Consider the following 22,313-nt stretch of genomic DNA (forward strand, 5'->3'; position numbering starts at 1 on the left):
AGGTTCTAGTGGGTTCCATCTCCCTGCACCCCCAGGACAGCTGCTCAGGGGAAGCAACTTCTAGATGTTGAAAATGGGACACTTGCCCAGCTTTCCTGGTCCCCAAAATCAGGTGCCACTGTGGAATTAATCCTGTCCCACTTCTGTTGCTCTACCCTTGGAAGGGACAAATTACTACTGAGGGAGAAGACGAGGCCTTTGACAGCACTCTGGGTGCCTGTTTCCTACCTAGCCTATCGGATGTCTGCCTACTGGTAGGCACTAGGAACCTGTTGGCCCTTGGGCATGAGAGGGTGACACAGAAGCTGGAAGGGGTTGCAAGAGCCAACTCCCCACCGCCAGGGGAGAATGAGTCCTTCCTACTAACTGATCCCCCACAGGAGGTAGAAGCATTACCAAGTAGGTTGAGGACACTTCACGGGCAAAAAAGGAAAAGCACCACAGGCTTCATAGAATATTGCCAATGCACAGATTCCAGCTGGAAAAGCACCACTGCTACCAAGAGGCTGTGTTCGTAACTAACAAGTTACATTAACTGATTCATGTCACACGTACGATTTGGTCTGGAGTTATCTGCCTCCTTCTCCTCCGAGGAAGAATCATCGTCATCGTCATCGTCTTCAGCAGATGGAAGAGCATCTAGAAAAGGAAATGGCTGGAATCATTTTTGAGTGGGCAGCATGTTAGCCTGCACTGATGCAGGAGAAGGAAAGTAGGCTCTCTGAGCCCCACACATTTACCTTCCTTAACAAGGATAATGGTGGGCCCTTGCCCGTGGGATTGTGTTGCTTACACCAATCCTACAACTGCAATCATTACCTATTTGCTTCCAGACCCAATTCAAAGTTTTGGTGATCACTTTTAAAGTCCTGCATGCCTTAGGTACCCCTTGCCCCTCCCTAAGATCATGGGCCACACTTCTCTGCATCTCATCTAGGGTGAAAGAACATTCAAGGAGAGAGAGAGAGAGAGAGAGAGAGAGAGAGAGAGAGAGAGAGAGAGAGAGAGAGAGAGAGAGAGAGAGAGAGAGAGAGATTGTGACGTGTGAGTGGCTCCCTCCCTATTTTTCTCTGCTTGTTGAATACAGTTTTGTTCCAGAAGGCCTTTTTTGAATATGACGGCTAACGTTTTTGTTTTTGTTTTAACTGCTGACCCCTGACTCCCAGGTCAAATGTTGTTTTGGTAGAATTCCCATGGTTAAATGCTGTATGCTGCCCTGAATGGTGCTTTTGCACCCAGATGGCAGGACAGAAATTTTAATAGGGAAATCTGTCCTGAGCAGCTGGATCTGTTGGGCTGCTTGGTACGAAAATAAGTGGGACTTGGGAGGAGAAAGAAAACCCCAGGAAACCACCGAGGAACACGTGAGTGGGAATGGGGCCCCCAATGTACTTTCCAGCTTGCCCCTGGCAGGGGCATTTTTCATTCTGAGGTGACCCCCTACTCTTCTTCCAAACCTGCAGAAGGGCAGGCAAACTTGCTGGCCTCGGGGGCTTTGGACTCATCCACACTTACTTTGCAGGCACAGCTTCGCACTTCCAAGCTGTGCCCCATCGTGATTTTGCTTTGGTTCTTTGCTCTGGAGCTTTCCCCGCAAAACCCTGCTCTTTAGTAGTCAATCAGAGCAAACGTCCATTCGGATTTGCTGTGCATTGCTGCATGCTCCAATGGAGCACTAGAGAAAGGGTTTTCATGGGAGAAGCTCTCACACGGAGCTTAAGAGCGGGTGAAAGTTCTTTCTGCTTTTAGGACCTCTGACAGGCTCCTTGTGGTAGGGAGAAGGCTTTACCACTCCTCACTTGCCTGCCTGCTTCCTGCCAGTCCAGAAGATGCCAGTGGCTGGCAGGTTGCCCTGGAAACTCAGCAGATGAGGAATGGGGGTGGGGGACCCAACGGGAAAGAGTTGGTTCTGCCTGTCACTGGCTCCCCCTACTGTTGGCCTCCTGGCCTTCCACCCTACACAGTTCCACGGGCTGCCAACCAATCCAGCCTGCTGCTGGTGGCAAGCAGACATTTTGGCCGACTCCCAAAGCCAGTCAAAGTCTGTGGATCTTGCGGTTGGGTTGGACATTCAATATACTTTCAGGAGTATCTCCTCTGTCACTCTGTATTGATCAGCAACCCTATCAGCTTGAGATAAACAGCTCAGCACAGGAAAGAATTAGTCTGGGTCATACAATCTCAGACTGGAGACAGAAGATCACATGCTTCTGAATCTATTTACTTATGGGGGGGAGGGGGAAATTCATAGCTTGTCGTGTGATGTCTAGAATTCTCCTTTGCTATCTGTTTTAAAAAATGGGAAGGTGTTCTGAAATGAAAGATTCTCCTCATCCCCAGTCTGCTATCAGAAATTTGAAGCAGGGTGGCCCAAGAACAGTTTTATCTTGTGATAAATTGCCTGTCTAGATAGAACCTCGCAATGGCCATGAGAGTCAGCAAAGAGATTTCCCCACCCTTCAATCTGCAGCCAGAGTGGGACTCAGTGTTAGTCCTACTCAAGAGTAGATCCACTGAAGTTAAACTTGTCATAGTTAGTCTCTTCAATAGGTCTACTCTGAGCAAGACTTAGTTGAATACAACCCACAGTTGTATTGTGAAATACAACTTGAGCAAATCTGTGTAATCCCTTATTCCACAAGGAATTATTTGTGGGAAGAAGCATAGAACTAGGCAGAAGGCTGAAACTTTACTCACAACCAATGGAATTCTTATTCAGTTACCCTACCCTGCTGTCTGAGCTTTTGGCAGGATTTGCCCACTTTGTAGCATATGGACTATAAACTTGATCCTAAATGAAAGGAAAACCAAGATTCTCAAGAAATGGAATTTTATACAGTTGGCACTGTAGAGCTATCAATGACCACATCCTGCTCAATTCTTTCCGTTCCACCATAGCTTCTGGCCAAACTGGGTTTGCCAGTCTCTGCAGCACCTTCAAGCACAACTGAACAAAATCTGAAACGCTCTCCTGTAAACACAATTAGCACTTCCTGCCTTAAATGTGTGCTCACTGTACTGTGACTATCCTTGGAATCTATTGGGTATAAGTAATTCCTTTGACAAGAGCAAGCACACTTTCGCCCTGGTCTTAATAGCTGCACTGTCTTTTGAATGGACAACAACTCCATCCCTGTTCTTGGCTTTGTTGATGGACAGCCAACCCAGTTGGAAAATTTCCATGGAGGCCTGGACTATAAACCTAAGGCAGCCTTCTGCAACCACTCTGGGGCCAAGGAGAAGGAACTGTGTCTTCCACCACCAGCGGCCAAGAAAGGAGCCAGAGGAAGCCACCTCTCCAGGAACTACAAGGTGATGGAGGTCTGAGCTCCATCGGAGGAGGGGAAGGCCTGGTCTTCACCTGCTGGTCTACCATCAAGGAAAGAAGCCTGCAAAGATGCCATCAAAGATGCCCCTTGGAACTATCCCTTTAAGCAGCTCCCTCATACATCAGATCCAAGGAAGGACTTGAGTCAGAGCAGGTGACTTGCACTCAAGCACTTCGCCTGTGAAGAATTGAGCAACACCCCAAACAACCCTTCAAGAGGCAGGTTAAGTTGAGAAGCAGTGAGACTTGCTGGACAGAGAGTCCAGAATGGGGTTTCCTTGCAGCCAGACTGGATGCCATCTGCTGTGCTAGAGGTGCAGAGCCTGTGGCCCTCCAGGTTTTATTGGATTCCAACTCCCATAAGCTGCCCCTCATCCCTGCGGTTGCCTGCTACAAACCTGAGACGTTCACGGAGAAGTAGGTGGTCTCGCTTCCAGAGGGGCTGTTGGTCATGCAGGCATAAAGCCCTGAGTCCTCTGGCACGGCGTCCCTAACCTCCACCTCCTCCCCTGTGATGCGTGTCCGGTTGTTCTCCAAGAGCTGGACCCCATCTCGTACCCAGTTGATGCTCTGCACATCATCCCGTAGCCGGCAACGCAACTGGAGGAGGTCGCCAGGGTGAGCTGAATAAGACTCCACTTCAATGCTTGCTTTGGGCAGAACTGGAAATGTTAGAGGAGACAAAGAGACAGAGAGGGAGGGGGAAAACAAGGGGGAAGCAAGGGGTGAGTGGTTTATCGCAGATGCATTACTCTGGCAGCATGCAAACACTGGGGAAGAAGGCATCCCTCCTGCAGTTGTAAAACACAGCCCTCAGCTGCCATGCAGGTCGTTTGGAAGAGCGGAGGGAGCAAGGGTTGGGGGAGGAGGTTTCCATTTGTATTACTGATACAGGGCCATCAATGTACACACTGCTCTGTTTTAAAAAACTTGTCATCAGAAATGAACTGCAGCCACAAAGCATTGTGCTACAATGGGCAAGCGTCTGGATCTGACCAAGGCAGGACGAGATGGGAAACCCAACTCTGGCAGGAGGGGCACCTACCTGAAGCTCAGCAGCCGGCAAGCTGGCTGCTATACAGCCTTTAGAGCAAGGAGGGCATAGAGGCAGCAGGGGTTAAAAGCAACGGCAAAGGATTAAAGCCTGACCGACTGCATGGGCCCATTAAGTCACCGTTTGCTCATTGCTCTTGGCTTCCTTGCACAATTGTGGGGCAATGCAGACATATGCAGATCAGCATGTTGTAAAACTGTCCCTGGACTACATTGGTTCATTTGCAGGTGAGGAGGCAGAGATTGCATGTTTAAGTATTTCTCAATAAAAACAATTAAATGCACATTGAAAACTAGATTTCAGGGAGTTGAGTTCTACTCTTGCTTTCTTGCCTGACACATGAAAGGAATTGTTTCCAGGGTAAAATAGTTAACCTTGTCACCACAACTGCAATGATACACTCCAAGAACAGTTCTACTGTCACATCTACTGTTTGCTACAAATAGGACCTGGCAAACAAGGAACACTCATTTCACCATCTTGAGTTATTTGCTCGGTTTCTTTATTGAACTGTTGGGTTAACCAACTCAAACTTACTTCAACCTCCATATTACCCCTATGCCTGTCAACATTGTAGTTTGAAGTGAATTCAGGTGGTGATATCCCAAGGCATACTGCAGGATGGTAGGAATATTTTATTTAATGGAATTTATTGACCGACTGAACCCAAAGAGTACTCATTAATGGTTCATCATCCTGGGGAAAGTGACAAGTGGTGTGCCACATGGTTCTGTTCTGGGCCCATTGTTGTTCAACATCTTCATAAATGACTTGGATGAAGGAATTGAGGGGATGCTCATCAAATTTGCAGATGACACCAAATTGGGGCGGGGTTTTTTTCTAAGGCTGCAAAAGACAGAATCGGAATTCAAAATGGCCTTCACAGATTGGAAACTGGGCCCAAGCTAAAAATAATGAATTTCAATAGAGACAAATGTAAGATTCTGCACTTAGGCAGGAATAACCAGGTGCACAAATATAGCTTGGGGGACACCTGGCTTACTAGCAGGGGTCCGTTACATTTTATTTTTTTAATGACAGTACATGAAAAGGATCTAAGGGTCTTGGTGGACCACAAGCTGATCATGAGTCAACACTGTGATGCAGCAGCAAAAAAAGCTAATGCTATTCTAGGCTGCATCAACAGAAGTCTAGTGTCCAGATCAAGGGAAGTAATAGTCCCACTCTATTCTGCCTTGGTCAGACCACATCTGGAATGCTAGGCACCACAAATTAAGAAGGATGTGGATAAGCTAGAAGATGCAATGAGGAGGGCGAACGAGATGATCAAGGGTCTGGAAACCAAGCCTTATGAGGAATGGTTGAGGGAGTTTAGCCTGGAAAAGAGGAGACTGAAAGGAGATATGAGAGCCATCTTCAAGTATCTCAATGGCTCACATGGAAGAAGTAGCAAGCTTGTTTTCTCCTGCTCAGGAGGGTGGGAGTCAAACCAATGGCTTCAAGTTACAAGAAAAATGATTCCAACTGAACACCAGAAACAACTTTGTGACAGTAAGAGCTGTTCAGCAGTGGAACAGATTCCCATGAGAGGTGAGAGCTGGACTCTCCTTACTTCTAGGCTTTTCGGCTGAGGTTGGATGGCCCTCTGTCATGAATGCTTCCGCTGAGACTTCTGCGTTGCAGAATCTATGATTCTTTAAATTTATATCCCACCCTCTTCTGGAGTCCAGGGCAGCATGTAATAAAAAAATCTTGTGCAACAATATTCAGTAGATTGATATTCCAAAATGGAGAGGTTTTTTTGATTCTACAGTTTCTGAAACAAGGCTCCCACCTTTCCCCCTTTAGTCATAGTTGCCAAGTTTTCCCTTTTCTCGCGAGGAAGCCTATTCAGCATAATGGAATTTCCCTTAAAAAAAGGGATAACTTGGCAGCTATGCCTTTAGTACCTTAAAACATATCTGGTTAGTTGGACTCTGCTCCCCCCGCCATGCCCACCTAGCACACCAAATATGAAGGTAGAAGAATTACAAGGCAACACTCTGGAAGAAACAGCAAATACAACAAAGCTTCTTCCTCTTTTTCTGGTGGAATCCATCATTTTAGCCATTAATTGACAGAAACCTGACTTTGGTGCTTGGGATACCGAATTCTGAGCCATTTGCTGAATTCTTTTCTTCTCTACAGTACGCACAACTCTAAATTAACTCCTGCTGAAAATAAGAGGGAGGCAGCATCCTAGGCTGGAATCTGATGCCAAAATTATTTGACCCAAGAGAGCACTTTGAGAAAGGAAGGAGAAGGACTGCCATTAGGCTTGGACTCTTGACTGAAATCTCAACCTTTTACAGAGCAGAGCCAGCCTTCTCAGCGGTAGAATAAATGCTCAGTCCTTGGTATCTTCAGCCGGAACTATCTTAGGTAACAGGGCTGACAAAGTCCAGGGCTGGAGGAAAGAGGTCTAGATCAAAGTATCACCCCAACAGCCCCCCTCTCAGCTCCACTCTTATTCCTCCTCTATGCAGGGTGCGGTCCAGAGCCTCAGAGGCTGAGCTCCCCCATCCACCCTTTTGAGAGAACAGAGCTAGGACAATACAACCCTTTCAAGTGCTGGCCTGCTGGAGCTGCAGTCAGTGTTAAAAAGTTATTTAAAATGACCCCATTGCCGGGAAAGGTTGGCTTCAGGGAAGTCTGCTGTTATTAGTTTGCCGTCCGGAGAATCCCAAGCTTGAGAACAGATGAGAAGCAGCTGCCACAAAACCCAACATTTGTTTGGAGAGCACAAAGGTATCTTTTTTCTGTTCCTTCCACAGCTCTGCAGCTTGGCTCGCTCTGCTTGCCCTCAGTCTGCCTGGTTCCTCTCTAAACCCAGAATGGAGGGAAAAAACGGAAGGGGAAGAAAGTGGAAGAGAGGAATGCTGAGATGGTGCATGAATCTGTTCCAGCTGACCTTGCCATTGCTCCATGGAATGAATTTTCACTTCCCTCAGAATCCCCAGATTCCATTGCTTTCCTTTTTCTAAACAAAAACAAAGTTTCTGTCCCTTGTGGGGCTATAGAAAAGTCTATTAATATGAAGCCAGTGCCCACAAAAGTCAGAGACTGCAAGCCAGAAGGATCTTCCACATGGCTAAAAACACCTGAGCTGCAGAGCGATGTGCAAAAATTGAGGTGAATGTACAGTGGAACCTCGGGTTACGTACCATCCTCCTTATGAACGCTTTGGGTAAGGAGCTCCGCTAACCTGGAAGTAGATGCTCCTTGTTGCGAACTTTGTCCCAGGATACGAGCGGAAGGCAGCAGCGGGAGGCCCCATTAGCGAAAGTGCGCCTCATATTAAGAACGGTTTTGGGTTAAGAACGGACCTCCAGAACGAATTAAGTTCGTAACCGGAGGTACCACTGTACAATATCATTTATACAAGTCGCTCACCACAAAAATAACACCTAAGGGCGATGCTTAATACGTCCTTTTCCAGCTACCATTACACCAACATCCCAGAACAGAACAGGCTTGAAAAGCAACAACTCATGTGTCCCTTTATGTGGAACCCCTTCAATTCAAATTGTTTAATCAAACTTTATTTCATTAAACCGCCAATAAAATGGATTAATGCCTGGCTTACAGCTCTAATTTTAAGATCAGGGTGAAGGCACGGGCACACAACCCTTAGTTCCTTATCTAGTATAGAAGTTGAAACAGTGACCTCGGATCATGAGGCTGGTTTGGATGAATAAGCAATGAGAAATACACAACAGAGTTGAAAGTACTGAACACACAGAGGCTGCATTCAGAATCAAGGTAAATAATGGCTCATCGTGATATTGGGAACAAGCCACAGCCTCACTTGGCATGCAACACTAAGCCAAATCATGGTTTATTGAGAACACACAAGTGTACAGGCTCACAAAGAGGAGATTGTGACTCTTTTGGCCCTTCTGCAGTCCTGTTGCTGCTGCTGCGAGTTAAGCAATGGTTTGGATTTGCATGTCATTGAAACCCAGGCTTGTGGTTTCCCTCTTCTAGGCAAGCCATTAGCTGTAAACCCAAAACAAACCTTGGTCACAGTTTGTGTTTTGCCTGGAGTGGCCCCAAGCCATGAGCACAGACAACATGCTAAGCCAAACCATGGATTAGCTCACTGGAGCACAGCAGCGTGGCTGGAGGAGGAAAGCAGCAGTGTTTTCCTCTCTTAGTATCTGTCTGTTCATGCTAAAAGCCATGGTTTGGCTTAGGGTTACATGTGAACCAGATGACACTGAGCCCTGGACTCACACGTGCCCCTTCCCATTTCAAGATGAAAAGGAACATAAAGGTAAAGGTAAAGGGACCGCTGACCATTAGGTCCAGTCGTGACCGACTCTGGGGTTGCGCGCTCATCTCGCATTATTGGCCGAGGGAGCCGGCGTACAGCTTCCAGGTCATGTGGCCAGCATGACAAAGCCGCTTCTGGCAAACCAGAGCAGCACATGGAAACGCCGTTTACCTTCCCGCTGTAGCGGTTCCTATTTATCTACTTGCATTTTGACGTGCTTTCAAACTGCTAGGTTGGCAGGAGCTGGGACCAAGCAACGGGAGCTCACCCCGTCACATGGATTCGAAACGCCGACCTTTTGATCAGCAAGCCCTAGGCTCAGTGGTTTAACCCACAGCGCCACCTGGGTCCCATTAAAAAAGGAACATACTGGAGCCCAATATTCTTGGTATACATTACAAAGCATTGCCTGCTCTCTGGTTTCTGCCAAATTGGAAGGCTTCACCACTCAAATTTCACACCCACTGAGACTAAGAAGGATGCTGCTAGTCAAATGCCTCCTAATCTCTCTCTCTCTCTCTCTCTCTCTCTCTCTCTCTCTCTCTCTCTCTCTCTCTGTGTGTGTGTGTGTGTGTGTAATATATTAAGCAGTTTTAGCCTTTTGAATTCCCAAAGAGACCTGCTGTCCTCAAACAGCTGTCAACGGCATCCAATTCCTGATGTCCCCCTCCGCCCCCGCAGACAATGTCTGGGGAAGAGCATCCCTCCCAGAAGGACATGAATTATGTGCCCAGTGTTCCCAAGTAAGATTTGAGGGCCTCCTATTGCAAACATAAACATTTGACACCATTTGAGCATTTAGCAATGCCTGGATGCTTTTTTGATTTGCAGACATCAGCTTCAAGGAGCACAGGTGGGGTCACCATGTCTCAAAAGTCAATGAAGCTTCCCTTCCCAGCATTGTTCTGTACGAAACTGCCATGATCAATGCCTTTTCTCCCTGTGATAGACAGCCGTTCTCTCCCAGCACCAGCTGATGAGAGAAGGAAGTCAGAGGGCAAAGGCAGGCCACTGGCCTTTGAGAACCCAGAGTGCAGGCTGGTCAAGAGGCACAGTGGGAACGCAGAGAGAATGCCGCAGAGAGAATGCCGTCACAGGCTAATGCCCCTATCCAGCTCCACCAGCCCCTCCCGCAGAAGGGAGACAACGCCATCTAAGCCAGAGGGTGCAGCCTCAAGGTGCCTTAAATGGATTAGTGGTTCCAAAACATCTCTCCTCAAGGGACTACTTCATAGTGTTGCTTGAAGACCAGTGAGATATGGTTGGAAGAGAGGCAAACAGTGTAGAAATAAAATTAATTGTCGTCCCAGCTACCCCTGCCACATTGTCCTCAGAAGCCAGCAGCTACTCAGCATCTTTTCTCTGCAGCTCCACAAATGAAGCTTCCCCCTATTTCTTTGGGTGCTGACCATTCGCAAAGAAAGGGTCATCGGAGTCCCTGGGCTGGCAGTGGAGCCTCAGCCTGCTCTTCCGGTTGCCTACTTTCTCTTTGCAAGGTACCAATCCTACACTGGAACTAAGCCAGGCAGGCCTAGAGAGCTCCAAAGAGCTGACTGGACCAACTGCAAGCACACCAACAGGCCCCTTCCCCTCCCCAAACCCCTCGGTTCCTTCAAGACAGGTCAGACCCAGGAGCAATGCTGTGACTGTTTCACTTGGGCACGCTAATTTAGGGGAATCCCCTTTGATCGCTGGGCTTCGTCAGGCTCCAAGGGCTCTTTGCAACTTAGCACAGCAGCCAGGTGCAGCTCTGATCAGAGCTGCGCACAGTCTACTTATTGGTGGCCAGAGACGCCAGCCCCCTCCCCACAGATCCTCTTCTGGCGGCTCTTGAACAAACCTGCCCCCCCTCACCCCCTTCCCCATTTCTAGCAATTGTTTAATAAGCCAGATGATCTCTCTGGGCTTTTGTGCCTGCCCCTATTGTGCAGAAAGACTCAAGAGACGCCTCAGGCTGATCCAGGCCTCTGAGAAAAGCTTTTGTCCTTAACAGAGCCTATGGTAATCACCAGGCAGTTCGCAACTAGGAAATTACCATAACACTGGGCAGAAAGCAGGACTCTTCTCTCATTCCCATAGATTTTGGGGGGCTGGCAGGAAGGGGGGAACTGGTGGGAGATAGGAAGAGTAGACTAGTAGTATTTTCTACTTTTTAAATAATCTGTGCCTGCTTTCCTATTAAATGCTATCAAGATTATACATACAGTATATGACCAACAGGAATGTAAGAAGGCATCATTTCCCTCTCTGTTCTGTATTCGCTACACACATCCCTTGGAATTCACCAGCATCACTAATGACCCGGCATGTCCCACTGCTGGAATTCGTGCAATAATAATGTCAGCTGCCGGATGGTCTCGGTGGGACCTTCTTCCCATATTACATCCTTGTTACATTGCCATTGCCTACTTTGTTTGCCTCTGGGCAGAATGCACACCACCCCCTAGAGCAGAGGCTTTCAAGCTTTTGGGGTCCACGGTTCCCCTGACCAATGTCCCCCCTTGCCTGCAGAGCCGGCAGCCCCTCACCCCTTTTCAAACACCCTCCCTTGCGGAGTGTTCCCTCATCCTCCTCTCCTCTCCCCTCTCCTTGGGACTCCTCTGGGCAGCTGCAGCTGCTACCACTGGTCTCTGAGCTGCCTCTCTGCCCCCCCCCCCAAAGAGAGGTGCCTCCTCACACTGCCTCACAAGGGCCTGGGAAGCACCCATGGTGGATTTGATTTAAATTACCGGTACTAGTCAATAAGACTTGATTTAAATCGTTGTTTTTACAGAAAATCTCATTCTTGCTGGTATAATCTTAATATTTACAACCAGATGAAGGTTTCATTTTTGGAATGATAAATTTTCAGAGTAGTTTTTACAGTTATACCAAAAATTACTGATTTGGTTATACTATTAGAAATACTGTTGTCTTTGTCCATGGAGTTTTCTTGGCAGGGATACTGGAGTGGCTTGCCAGTTACTTCTCCAGGTGGATCACGTTTAGTCAAAACTCTCCACTATGACCTGTCCATCTTGGGTGGCCCTGCATGGCATAGCTCATAGCTTCTCTGAGTTATTCAAGCCCCTTCGCCACGACAAGGCATTGATCCATGAAGGGACATCACCTTGCCTACAAAGGTCCGTATAGTTAAAGCTATGGTTTTCCCAGTAGTGATGTATGGAAGTGAGAGCTGGACCATAAAGAAGGCTGATCGCTGAAGAATTGATGCTTTTGAAATATGGTGCTGGAGGAGACTCTTGAGAGTCCCATGGACTGCAAGAAGATCAAACCTATCCATTCTGAAGGAAATCAGCCCTGAGTGCTCACTGGAAGCACAGATCGTGAAGCTGAGGCTCCAATACTTTGGCCACCTCATGAGAAGAGAAGACTCCATGGAAAAGACCCTGATGTTGGGAAAGATTAAGGGCACTAGGAGAAGGGGACAACAGAGGACGAGATGGTTGGACAGTGTTCTTGAAGCTACAAACATGAGTTTGACCAAATTGCGGGAGGCAGTGCAAGACAGGAGTGCCTGGCGTGCTCTGGTCCATGGGGTCACGAAGAGTCGGACACGACTAAACAACAACAAATTAGAAATACATTGATACCTCTCTGGTTGCAAACGGGATCCGTTCCGGAGGCCCGTTCGCAATGTGAAAAGCCCACAACCTGAAGCGCTGTATTTGTGCAGGTGCATGGCGCAATTTGGTACTTGTGTGCATGCATGAAGCGCAATTTAGCGCTACTGCGCATGCACGAGGGGCAAAACCCAGAAGTAACCCTTTCCGATACTTCCGGGTCGCCGTGGGACACAACCTGAAAAAAACAAATGTAACATGAGGTATGGCTGTACATTGACACATAATTACAAAATTATTGTGAGGTTTAATAAGTTAAATGTTTATATTTGGACAACTTTTCTGCTGTAGTTTATTGGAAGGAAAATAATAATCATTTCCTTAATAACAATTTAATAATTTATTTAACTAAAACAATAACATTATAGAATATGTATCCATGTTTGTTAACTGATGTGGCTAAACAATTAAAAAACAACAACAACCACCTTTTAGACTGAGTTTTAGCACACATGAAAATCTTATAACAAATTCTTATTTCCCGATGAATAGCCTTTGGACTATAATGTAACTTAAATAGAAAACTATCTTTAGAAAGATTTTTCCTCCAAAAGCATTTGATTTTAAGAATCTGATATAAATTTAAAAATATGATTTTTTTAAAAAAATTAAATCATTGGTTTTTATCCACCCTGGAAGCACCCCCCCCCCGGCCAGTCCCAGAAGCACCATTTGCCTGGGGAGCTTGTAGGGCATCAGAGGGAGGGAGGGAGGGAGGGAGGGAGGGAGGGAGGGAGGGAGGGAGGGAAAGAGGGACAGGGGTCAGGGTTGCCCACAGCACCCCTGACCATGATTCAAGGCACCCCAGGGTCTTGGAGAAAATGGACAAGGTGTACAAGGATTGTTGTGACTTCTGCTCCTCTCACTGCTTGCTTGCTGGAGGACAGGTAGGTAGGAGCAGCAGCAAGGCCAGGAGGCTCCAGGCTCATGGGCCTCAGTAGGTGCCTAAAAAAATGCCAAGCAGGTCCTGGGGAGGGGAATAAGCAGCAACATGCAGCAGGGCCAGGAGTTGGCAGCTGGGCTCCTGCACATAGCTGCCAAGTCTCCCGTTTTCTCCGGGAAAACCCCTTTTTAAAAGCCGTTTCCCGCTGTCACCCTGAATGCGGAAATATCCCGTAATTCCCCCGGAATTGCACCGTGCAAACATTTTTATTTTTTTTGCAAACAGAGCCAGGAAGTGCATGTGCTTTACTTTTTCCTATCTCTATGGACACACGCCTGTTCCCGGTACAAAGACTTGCTTTGCGAGCAGAGCCAGGAAGTGTGCACACGGGGATCACTCTTTACCTTTTTCTCTATGCTGCTAGCCTGGGCTCTTCATCCACTGGCAGATCCAAGCCTGCTTCCTAGACCTCTCCGAGCTGTTGGGCATGTGGCATGTGGGCGCAGGTGGGAAAGGCTCTTTGAGGGGGTCTCTGCTGGCACCTCCCTTAGCGGGTCTCTCTCTTTGGCTCCCCTTCCCCCCTTTAGAGTCTCCCGTGTACTCTGTGTGCATCAGTGCCAGGATCCTTACCCCACCCTAGTGCATCCATTGATTGCAATTAAGCTGACTCTATTTTGCAATACTAGAAAGATCAAAGAAAAGAAAGAGCGAGCTTGCTAGTAAAAATGATCCCAAGCTCTCTCAGTCCTAATTAAAAGTTATTTGTCTAATGGGCATTTGGATAGCTAGTTAAAATACACGTCTCTCATGTATGGTCAGGGAAAGACCCCCTCCCCATTTTTGTGTGTTACTGTTAACAGACTGAAGAAAGAAAGTGCTGGGGGTTGGGGGGGGGGAGTGGGAGAAATGGCTGAAGCACTTGGTTGAGACCATAGCTGCCAAGTCCCAGTTTAAAAAAGTATGCATGGTCTTCTGTAATCCGTGATGTCCTGCTAAAATAGGGACACTTGGAGGATCTGATATATGCTGCGAAGACAGATTAAAATAATTCATTCAGCAATCCTTATCTTCCTTCAGCACACCTTTAACTCCTTTATCACTCCCTACCTATACTACTCCTTCTCCTACTACTAATACATTTAAAGATTTTGTTGGCGGTGATTGTCTTTATGTTTTTAGCAATATGCTCCTAAAATTTTATGTAATTTTACCATCCCTTATCGTCTGCTTGCATTTTTTTTTGCCAAATTCCTGTTCCTTTCTGTTCTCGCATGGAGAAAACTTCCATTTTTAGGAAACCTTATTGCCTCTAATACCTTCATTTACTCTACAGTACTTATATACTGGCATATTCTTGGCCTTTGTGGTACCTTTTCTGATCTGCAGTATGCATGCCAGTTCTAATTTTGTGTTTTTAAACAACTCCCAAGCATTTCAGAGAGATTTGACCCCCTTGGCTTAACCTATTAACTTCCTTTTTATCAATCCCTTCATTCTGGGGTGGTTTCCTTTTTTGAAGTCAAATGTGACCATGTTGATTTTTCTTAGCAATTTGCATGTATATTTAACATAATAGCTTTATGGCCACTGCTCTCAACTGGTTCAACAACACTTACATCTCATTATATAAATGCTGTCCTCCAAGACCAAGCACACCAGTTTGCCTATTTTGGCTCAGTAAAGAAAGTTCAGAACACTCCTTCCACAGCACCCTGCCTTTTGCCACCCAAAATATTTATCTCCTAGCTAGATTCACATTCAAACTGGAGCCTGGCTGATGAAAATGTTATATTGAAGGAATGACTTGTTAGAAGGAAGCCTTGCAATAGTGGTGGTGGGAGGGTGGGCAAGATTCCATAGTCCTGATACATGCATTTTAGAATTGGGTGCACACAAATGATTGTTGTGGACCCACACTACCATTAGTTTGTCCTTATTTGAAATGATTATTAGTATTTTTTTTTAGCATGGTCTACCATGTCCTAAGATGGTGTGGGATTCACTGCAGCTTGTGCTTTTCCCGCATTATTCAGATAATGTTGGGAAGATCTGGGCCACATGGGCAGAGCTCATAATAAAAACAAGTGTGGTATAGTGGTTGGAGGGCTAATCTAGAACCTTGGAAACTAGAGTTCAAATCCCCAATCAGCCATGAAGCTCACTGGGCGACCTTGGGCCAGTCATTCAGCTTAACCTACCTCATAGGGTTATTGTTTTGTTTTGTTTTTAAAGTAGCAGGTGTTGAGGAAAGGTCTGTATCTGAGAGCATGGAGAACTGTTTCCAGTTAGGGTAAACAGATATTATATTAGATTTGGGATGTCAGAGAATACCAGATTTTGCTTCAAAACCAGTCCATCAGACCAGTGCAAACAGGCCACAGACCTGCAGTTTAGTTCTTTAGATCTAAAACTCTTTCTGAGGGTTGGTTCAACCATTGTACTTAGGAGGTCAACTGAGGACTTGCTCTCTTTGATTGATTGATTGATTGATTGATTGCTTTAACGGTGCAAAGCTGCTTGGAGCAGCTTTAAGGCATCGTGCCTTAAGTAAAAACACTTTGAAAATTCTGCAAGAAGTGTGTAACTGTTACATAGCTGCCAAGTCTCCTGTTTTCCCTGGGAAACCCCCATTTTTAAAGCCGTTTCCCGCTGTCATCCAGCTGATAATCATAATTTCTATGGTGTTTATTTCATGAAGCTCAGAATCCCAAAGTTGAATCAACTACAAGACATACACAAAATATAAGATATGTAAAGAACAAATATAAGATATGTAAAGAAGGCTGATCGCCAAAGAATTGATGCTTTTGAATTATGGTGCTGGAGGAGACTCTTGAGAGTCCCATGGACTGCAAAAAGATCAAACCTATCCATTCTGAAGGAAATCAGCCCTGAGTGCTCACTGGAAGGACAGATCCTGAAGCTGAGGCTCCAATACTTTGGTCACCTCATGAGAAGAGAAGACCCCCTGGAAAAGACCCTGATGTTGGGAAAGATAGAGGGCACAAGGAGAAGGGGATGACAGAGGACGAGATGGTTGGACAGTGTTCTCGAAGCTACGAACATGAGTTTGACCAAACTGCAGGAGGCAGTGGAAGACAGGAGTGCCTGGTGTGCCATGGTCCATGGGGTCACGAAGAGTCGGACACGATTAAACAACAAGAACAAACTAATAGAAATGTGGACAGGAGCTGAAATAATTTAGATAAATCCTTCAGGTCAACAAAATAGGCCAGAGTTTTCCAAACTTGGGTATCCAGATGCTTTTGAACTACAATTCCCATCATCCCTGACCACTGGTCCTGCTAGCTAGGGAGGATGGGAATTGTAGTCCAAAAACAGATAGAGGCCAAAGTTCAAAATACACTGGCACTAGGCACACACCATTCATTTAAATGACACTCCCCTCCCCAAAAGAATCCTGGAAAGTCGTTACCAATAACAAACTGCAATTTTCCCAGGATTATTTTATGGTGGGCTTTGACTTCCTTTTTTCTGTGATCATCATAATGGTTTCCAATCTTGTTATAACCATTGCTGTGTTAATGTAGGCCAGGCACCCCCAAACTTCGGCCCTCCAGGTGTTTTGGCCTACAATTCCCATCATCCCTGACCACTGGTCCTGTTAACTAGGGATCATGGGAGTTGTAGGCCAAAACATCTGGAGGGCCGCAGTTTGGGCATGCCTGATGTAGGTGAACACTCTGAATACTTGAAATGCGCAAAATAGATCCAAGTCGACAACTCAGATTTCAGTTTTGCACTCTGAAAGCAGAATGGGGAACATAAAATATCAATTCAGACCATTTGTGCATCTAGCTCAGTCCAGTGATTGGCAACAGCTAACATAAGAGTAGAAGAAGGTCCCTGCTGTAACAAAGCGAAGTCCTAGCTAGCAGAGATGAGCAAGTGCTCCCCCCCCACCTTTGATTCAGTCCCTGATTTAGTCCAGATCAATTCAGACCCAATTCAACTTAAGACTACGAATCCAAAATGAAAACTGAAAATACAAATCATTGTTAGTTCCATTCATATGCACTGGAAACCCAAAGAGTCATAACTGCAGCTCCCCATTTCCCCACCCTGGTGTGCTCCTTCTATGGGATTGTTTTCCACTTTTGCAACATTTTGGAGAAAGGTTGTCTGGCTTTCTTACAGAGTGTTCTGAGATGCAGACTGGTCTGAATCCAGGCCTGATTCAGATTCAGTCTGGAAACTCCATTTAGTTTGGAATTCAGCCAAATTGTTTGCACAGTCCTCCTGTCTAGTGTTCTGTTCTCATGGCAGGATGCTATAGGAAGCACACAAGGAGGGCAACTGCACTCTCCCAGGCCATCAGGCAAATGTATTTATCTGTCCTACCTGGAGATGCTGTCCTTGCCTGTAACACATGTGATGGCATTTCCCTCTTGCCACACTGTTAATGCTTTGCAATACAGAGACACTCAAACCTCTTTGCAGCATCTGGTGGCGCCACTGAAGAAACAGGATGCTCAGTTAGAGGGCCTTTTGGTTTGACCCAACCAGGACTCTTCTTGGGTCCACCCCTGCCCTTTGCTTCATATTAGGATGTTATGGGTCAGTGAAAGCACAAACCCGTTGTCCTCACTAAACCCAATGAAGAAGGAGAGGCCCAGTTTATCCATATAAACAAAGCTTACGAAAACTCACCCCGGGGCAAACAAGCAGGCTGCCGCATGCTCTTTGCGGCTGTATACACATACTTCAATGACAGAGAAATTGAAACAGAGATGATTGATGGAAGCCACAAAAACCCCATCCGCACTGCATCCCCCAAGGGATTTGGCGGAGGGAGTCTGTTAATACCCAGTGCCTGAGGATGAAATACAAGAGTCTCCGCCTGGGAACTTCTTGGAGCGCGCTGGGGCACACACAGCCGCCACAGAGCTGGATGAAGGGGGCAGATTCTTCCAGGAATGGTTACATAATGATTTTGAAACAAGCCTAAAAATTACAAGCATGATGTAACGTCCAAAAGCTCTGTGCTGCACTTGTGATGAATTTTACTGCAGCTTTGAAACTGAATTAAATCCAAGTTTAGTCTGGTTAAGGCCTGACCAGATGGCAAAACTCAACAGGTTCTTAGAGCTGTCATTAGCTTTCCAGGGATTTCGGCAGGAGGGAAGGGGGAGAAATTTCAGAAGAGGGGGAGGGAAATAAAAACACCACACACATCCAGCTCAAGCCCAAACCCAAGCCCAGGTGGGAAAAAGTGTGAGAGCAGAGAACTCATTGGCAAAAGAGAACCTGGTGTGTGTGTGTGTGTGTGTGTTGGGGGGGGATTGGAGAAGCACTAAGATTAACCTTTAGTCTTTCAGCATTTTTTTTTAACTTTTTTTGCATGCAAATGGCCCTGTGCCAGACTAGGCCATCTGAATGTTAAAAAACAAAACAAAAAAACCACCCTTCTGCATTCAGGGCCCTTACAAAACAGTGCAAACTGCTGTTATTTGCCAGGATTGCAATAATGCAGCCAACAAAGAGTTGCAGCCAACAATAAAGAACTGAATGGCTGAGATCAGCAGGTCCCCTTGCCGGTTGCCATGGGAACCCCACCAGGGCTTACTAAAGGTATTTCCTGAAGAAAAAGCACACACATGCCCAACAGCTCTGCTAATCCCAACAGGAAGCACTTACTGGGCCTCTGGGGGCAGGCCTCTTTCTAGGGGGGGGGGGGGAGTCCCTTCCCAATTGGCCTTTCCTCAAGGCTAGCTATGGTCTGTTTGCTGGGAAAGGGCTGCAGAGTGCCTTACCCAAGTCCCTCCCCCCCACCCCCCACCCCGGCAAAAAAAAGCTCCTCTTACACAGAGACTCATGCACACAACCTCTGTTTCTAGTTATGGCAAGCAGTTTTCAGTGGCTGGAGGGCATCCTCCCCTCGGCTCTCCCTTACAACACCGCCTCCCGACATTATAACATGGACACGGTCTCTTTCAGGGGTCAGCAAACTTTTTCAGCAGGGGGCCAGTCCACTGTCCCTCAGACCTTGGGGGGGGGCGGACTATATTTTTTTTGGGGGATGAACAAATTCCTATGCCCCACAAATAACCCCAGAGATGCATTTTAAATAAAAGGACACATTCTACTCATGTAAAAACATGCTGATTCCCGGACTGTCCACGGGCTGGATTTAGAAGGCGACTGGGCCGCATCCAGCCTCCGGGCCTTAGTTTGGGAACCCCTGGTCTGGTTTATAAACTCCAGCCTCTGCCCAATATTAATGAAGGGAAGTCATTGGACACACGAGAGTGCGCAACAGGAGGAGATCAAGTGCAATCAAAAGTTCACAAGAGTTGGAGCAGGAGTGACAGACCAAACGATGTGGGAATGGATCCCTTATTGCCAGGTGTGTGTGTGTGTGTGTGTGTGTGTGTGTGTGTGTGTGTGTGTGTGTTCAAGAACCTTTCAGGTTCTAATGAATAGAGGGTGCTCCCTGTCTATGTTAGACATCTTGCATTATTCCTAGGTTTCATCTGTTTTTAGGGCACTCACTTCTGCAAGCCAACTTCTTGTTTTATAAACAAGTGTCAAACTGTGTTCGGGGGACATCCAGTGGGTTTGGGGGCTTCCCTGGAAGCTTATCAGCCATTACTCCATGAGAAGTTTGGCAATGGCTTCCCTGAAAGCAGCTTGCCTACCGTGTGAAGCACTGGGGATGAGGAGTTTTGGATTTGGATTTGATATCCCACTTTATCACTACCCTAAGGAGTCTCAAAGCGCCTAACATTCTCCTTTCCCTTCCTCAAGGCACATGTTTCATGCAGAAGTGAGGCCACAACTGTTCCCTGTGTGAACCAAGGGTGTCCTTTAGCAACAGGCACAGCGCTTACCTGACGGCATTTGCTGCCACAAGATGTACAGTAGTGACGAATATTGTCTCAGATGGCATTAAAAAGGGATTAGACCAGGCGTAGGCAAACTTGGCCCTCCAGATGTTTTGGGACTACAACTCCCATCATCCCTAGCTAACAGGACGAGTGGTCAGGGATGATGGGAGTTGTAGTCCCAAAACATCTGGAGGACCAAGTTTGCCTGTGCCTGGATTAGACAGATTCAGGGAAGAGGAGAAATCTAAATGGCGATGTGCAACCCTCCAGTTTACAGGCATTTTAATGCACATTGCTCTTAATAGACATTTTGTATGCAGCCTTCCTTAATATACACTTTTTTGCAAGCTGCATTCCCTCAATATAATGCTTTTTTGCATGCTATTTTATTTTTTATTTTTAATACACATATTATGCACACTTTCCACTAATATATGGACTTCTAGACACCTTTTGGTTTGAAAAACTGCACAGCAATTCAAGGGATGGCCACATTTTTGTTTGAATTGTTTTAGGAAGTGAAAATGAGGTGGATTCACATTCAAATTGAAACAAAACTCAATCACTCCCCCTTCCCATCCCCTATCACAGTCCACAAAATGCAATGGTGCTGGTCTGGACCCTGCAAAGCCTGAATTACAACCCTTGCAGATGCCATTCCAGAGGAACTAAGTGCTTCCTTCTGTGTTACACCTGTCCAATGGCATAGGGAGCGTGCTAGGCAAAACACAACAGGCTGCAGGTCAGGGGTTTGGCTCTTTGAGAATCACAGTTTCGGGCTAAGGGAGTGGAGCCTGGGAGAGGCACACTAGAGCAGGGGTGGCCAACTAAGCCCGTGGGCCGGATGTGGCCCAATCGCCTTCTCAAACTGGCCCACGGACAGTCCGGTGAATCAGTGTGTTTTTACATGTGTGTTGTTACATGAGTAGAGTAAAGGTAAAGGGACCCCTGACCATTAGATCCAGTCGTGACCGACTCTGGGGTTGCGGCGCTCATCTCATGTTATTGGCTGAGGAAGCCGGTGGTACAGTCATGTGGCCAGCATGACAAAGCCGCTTCTGGTAAACCAGAGCAGCACACGGAAACACCGTTAACTTCCCGCCGGAGCAGTACCTATTGATCTACTTGCACTTTGACGTGCTTTCGAACTGCTAGGTTGGCAGGAGACATGAGTAGAATGTGTGCTTTTATTCAAAATGCATCTCTGGATTATTTGTGGGGCATAGGAATTCGTTCATCCCCCCCCAAAAAAATAGGCCAGCCCAACATATGGTCTGAGGGACAGTGGACTGTCCCACGGCTGGAAAAGGTTGCTGACCCCTGGACTAGAGGAAGAGACACATATGGCCTTGGTCCACCTCCACTCTTTGTTCGGGCAAGTTTCTGCCTTGACCTACTTGATAAAGATGGCTCAGAGAAGTGGAAGGTTTCCTGAAGGTAGAAAGCATTAAAAAACCCCACTGTTGTAAATAATTATGGGCTCGTGTACTTCATACCCACCAACTGCCTGGGCCGGGGGGGACATCCCATTTTTTCTTGCAAGAGGACAACAGCCCAAATGGCTGCTGGGATTTGGGGCTACACTTTTTCGGATGCATGAGTCTAGCACTGGAAGATGGTGTCCCAGTTTGGGGCTGCTTCATATTGGAAGATATGGTACTTAGGTGTGCATGAAACAAGCACAGTCTTTGCTGTACCTGTGCAATAGATCTAAATACTTAACCACAATAGAGATCTAAATACTTAACCACAATACTCTTAACACAGTAGTCCACTCTACACACAAAACCTACTGCCAGAGAGATCTAAAGGAACTGAAAGCTCCTTTTAGATCCTATAGGGGAGAGTGAATTCCAGTTTTCTGACCTTAGTCATTTAGAATACTTATTTCTCATTTTGCAAACGTACTTATGCTCTTTGTATTTATCCACAGGACAAGCCTTTGAACCAAGCCACTAGTATTCCTACTTTACAAATGGAGAGTAGAGCAGACATGCCCTCGTCCTCTGCAAAGGAACGGCAAGGACAAAGTTTGGCTCAACTGGTCATCCATTGGAAATAGTGGTTGGGCTTGTGTCTAATGTTGTGCAAGTGTTTCCATTTCAGAATGGGACTTTCCCACCCTTGTCTCCTCCTGCACATGCCCCATGCCCTCCCATTGCACAAGTGGAAATCCTTGCACTGACAGGACGTTTGCTTAGCATTACAGGCTGCCACAGATTTACACATGTTGAACTGATGAACAACTGTACATGCGTGCGTCGCAACAACCCAGAAATGGTCAGAAAAAGGGGCAGAAAT

The 22,313-nt window shown here is 46.6% G+C and overlaps 1 protein-coding gene across 7 annotated transcripts in view; it reads right to left on the minus strand.

Moving 5' to 3' along the window:
* The window catches only part of FGFR1 (fibroblast growth factor receptor 1), a 101,465-nt gene that overhangs the window by 52,625 nt on the left and 26,527 nt on the right, over window positions 1-22,313 (minus strand). For 5 of the 7 annotated variants that reach the window (XM_035139888.2, XM_060283072.1, XM_035139887.2 and 2 more), the window contains exons 3-4: window positions 3,727-3,990; window positions 556-639 (exon numbers count right to left, since the gene is read on the minus strand). In XM_035139888.2, the coding sequence (XP_034995779.1) occupies window positions 556-639; window positions 3,727-3,990 (348 nt within the window). The remainder of the gene's footprint in view (window positions 1-555; window positions 640-3,726; window positions 3,991-22,313) is intronic. The other 2 variants (XM_060283074.1, XM_060283073.1) reach the window with 1 other exon arrangement.

The sequence above is a fragment of the Zootoca vivipara genome, chromosome 15 (genome assembly GCF_963506605.1).
Source record: "Zootoca vivipara chromosome 15, rZooViv1.1, whole genome shotgun sequence".
NCBI classification, from domain to species: Eukaryota; Metazoa; Chordata; class Lepidosauria; order Squamata; family Lacertidae; genus Zootoca; species Zootoca vivipara.